Source organism: Oenanthe melanoleuca, chromosome 25 (assembly GCF_029582105.1).
Source record: "Oenanthe melanoleuca isolate GR-GAL-2019-014 chromosome 25, OMel1.0, whole genome shotgun sequence".
NCBI classification, from domain to species: Eukaryota; Metazoa; Chordata; class Aves; order Passeriformes; family Muscicapidae; genus Oenanthe; species Oenanthe melanoleuca.
The window spans coordinates 3,041,851-3,044,517 of NC_079358.1; the positions used below are offsets into that span (position 1 = coordinate 3,041,851).

Below are 2,667 nucleotides of genomic sequence, written 5' to 3' on the forward strand. Positions count from 1 at the left end.
GATCCCAACAAGCCCCCAGGGAACCTGGAACAGCTTTGAGAACAGAGTGCTTGGAAAGAGAGGAAAGCTCTGGAGAAAGGAAATCAGAAAGGGTAGGAGAAGGATGGAAATGGATTTCTGAGGCGTTCAAACACCCACAGGAGATTTTAATGGTTCCCCAAACACTCGGCTCTCCCTGAACACCCCGGAGCTCAGCCGTGGATCCACGTCCTGCTGGTCACCCTCTTCCAGTGGCCACGTCCTGGCTTTAGCAGCAGGGTCTGCAGCTCCCAACTGGGTACCCCCGGGCCCACCTGGCCCCACCATAAACTTGGGAAGCTCCAGGGGTGCGGGCAGCACCAAAACCACCTCCAACACCTGCCCCAGCGCCAGCTCCGACTTCAGGGGCTCCCGAGGATCCCACCACGCTCTGCTGAGGGAAGGTGCTGAGGATGGGCCCGGGGAAGGTGACGACCACCGGGGGAGGGTAAATGACCACCGTGGAGTCGGGGCACTGCCGGACACAGGGCTCGTTGCAGGAGTCGGCCACGGGCTGGGGCACGGCCACGCCGCAGGGGGAGGCGCTGCCGTCGGTGCAGGGGCTCAGGGAGTGAACCATGGCTGGGGTTCTGTTTGATGGGAGTCTGCAGGGCAAGGGAAATGGAACAAAATTCACATCGGTTTCATCGTCAAGCATGAGAATAAAAGGCTACCAAGAGGCTCAAGGGACAGGGAGAATTCTCATAGCTCAGCACCTAAAATCCATCCCTAAACTGCACTGAACGCAAATGGGAAGAGTATTCATGGAATATTGCTTAGATCTCATGCAGATCTGCATTTCCTAGTGGCTGAAATGTCACAAATGGACTAATTTACATAATTCCAGAGGCTGGAAAAGCTCTACAAGATCACCAAGCCCAACCTGTGAGTAATCCCCACCTTCTCAACCAGACCAGAGCACCACAGGCTGTTTCCAGTGGTTTCCACCAGGAAAATGTCAGACTGACCCCAAAACCGCACTTGAAGCCTTGGTTAGAGGAGGAACTGAGGAGCTCAGGAGTTCAGGAATTAGGAATTCACTCACCTACAGCACCAGAGAAGCGAGACAAGAGAAGTGCTGGTGCAAGATCTGAGGTCCAGCACTTTTATACCCGGCCTCAAAGCGCCCAGCACGTGAATCACCCACGTGCAGAACTTCCTAATCAATTACTAACCACGATTCTTCCCAGGTCCAGCTTTGTTAACGGGTGTTAATTGTTTTAGATAAGTCACTCTTGCTAATTACTGCGTTGTCCTTGTGTCCTGCATGACCTGTCCTTTACTGCCTTCTTCACTCTGCAATTTCAGCTTTATAGGGAGGGGATTCTTTGTCTCTGCACCTCAAAGGCAAAATGTTTATGGGGCATGGGCTTGATCTTCTCAATGACTGGACTCATTTCTTGGCAGGAAGGATCCAGACATTTTTCTGGATAAAAATATCCCAGGAAGACCTGAAAAACTGAGGGATAAACTGGAGTTCTAGGTTCTTGAATTAAATATTTGATGAAAAAAAAAATAACTTGTGTTCTGTGTTCTTTAGAATAATAAAATTCTGATCAATGCTCTGGCACACTGCAAAAATCCTGAATTTTACACTTGTAGATGCAAATAAGTCAGGACACCTCTTTCAACCCAACACCAGACACCCGACTGCTTCACATGTTTTAACAACAAAACAGAAAGAAAGGCAAGACCACATTTAGTATCACATTAAAACCTCCACATCTTCGAAACCATAAATCATGACTGGATTTGGGGAATGACAAAAAGGGCCATAAATGGGGTGTGACCGAGGCAAGACCTTGTCAGGCATTTTTTCCAGGGAGTCGCTTCAACCAAAGGGCACCGAAAGGCGTCGGAACAACAGCTCACGTTGGGAACACCTCTGGAATTTCAGCTGCTGGTTGGGGTTATCACCCTGCTAAAGCTGAGGGGGAGGCTCTGGGACAGCCAGGAGTGGAGCCAGGGACAGATGTTGAGGATGGCACTGGTGTGAGGTCGCGACGCTCCCACCACCAGCAACTGCTCCATTCTGGCTCCCAGTTGGTTTTAAAAAACAAAAGGATTTTCCTGCTTCGGCTCTTGGGTTGAAAGGGACTTCCAAGACCATCCCAGGTTGCTCCAAGCCCTGTCCATTCTGGCCTTGGACACTTCCAGGGGTGGGACACCCACAATAATGGAAGATAACCATGGGGATTGCAAAATCCACCATCACCTCAGTTTGAATTGGGCAGCAATTCATCTCCAAAGCCAAAAACATTGGAATTAATACCTAATTACTGGTTCCAGCCAGCAGAAGATTAACTAAATGCTAAATCTTATCTTAAAGATTTATGAATAGTTAAAAGTCCAGATCTTTACTCCAGCGTGGGAGGAATCCACAGTGCTGGGATTTGTTTGCTCTGCTTGGGACTCCTGTCATGGCAGGGTGGATTTCTGTGAACATAAACATTAACCTTGACAGGAGTCATGTCAAGGCTTTCTGCAGGTGTTTCCAAACGCATCATAAAAGCTCATTAGTGCCCTGATGCTGTCACCGTATCGTTGTTAACAGGAGTTGTAACAGCTCTGAACAACCAGGAAATAAAAGTGATGAATCAACAGGTGACACGTGGCCAAAACTCAGCACCCGAGTGAGGAGCACAACAG

The 2,667-nt window shown here is 49.2% G+C and overlaps 1 protein-coding gene across 1 annotated transcript; it reads right to left on the minus strand.

Moving 5' to 3' along the window:
• Positions 1-247: 247 nt before the first annotated feature.
• Positions 248-598, minus strand: LOC130263177 (claw keratin-like). The gene has a single exon (XM_056510655.1). It carries the CDS (start codon positions 596-598, stop codon positions 248-250), a length of 351 nt encoding a protein of 116 aa, XP_056366630.1.
• Between the last annotated feature and the right edge of the window lie 2,069 nt (positions 599-2,667).

Excerpts from the sequence above, each read along its gene's own strand:
- LOC130263177 (XM_056510655.1), bottom strand. The coding sequence starts at position 598 with ATGGTTCACTCCCTGAGCCCCTGCACCGACGGCAGCGCCTCCCCCTGC.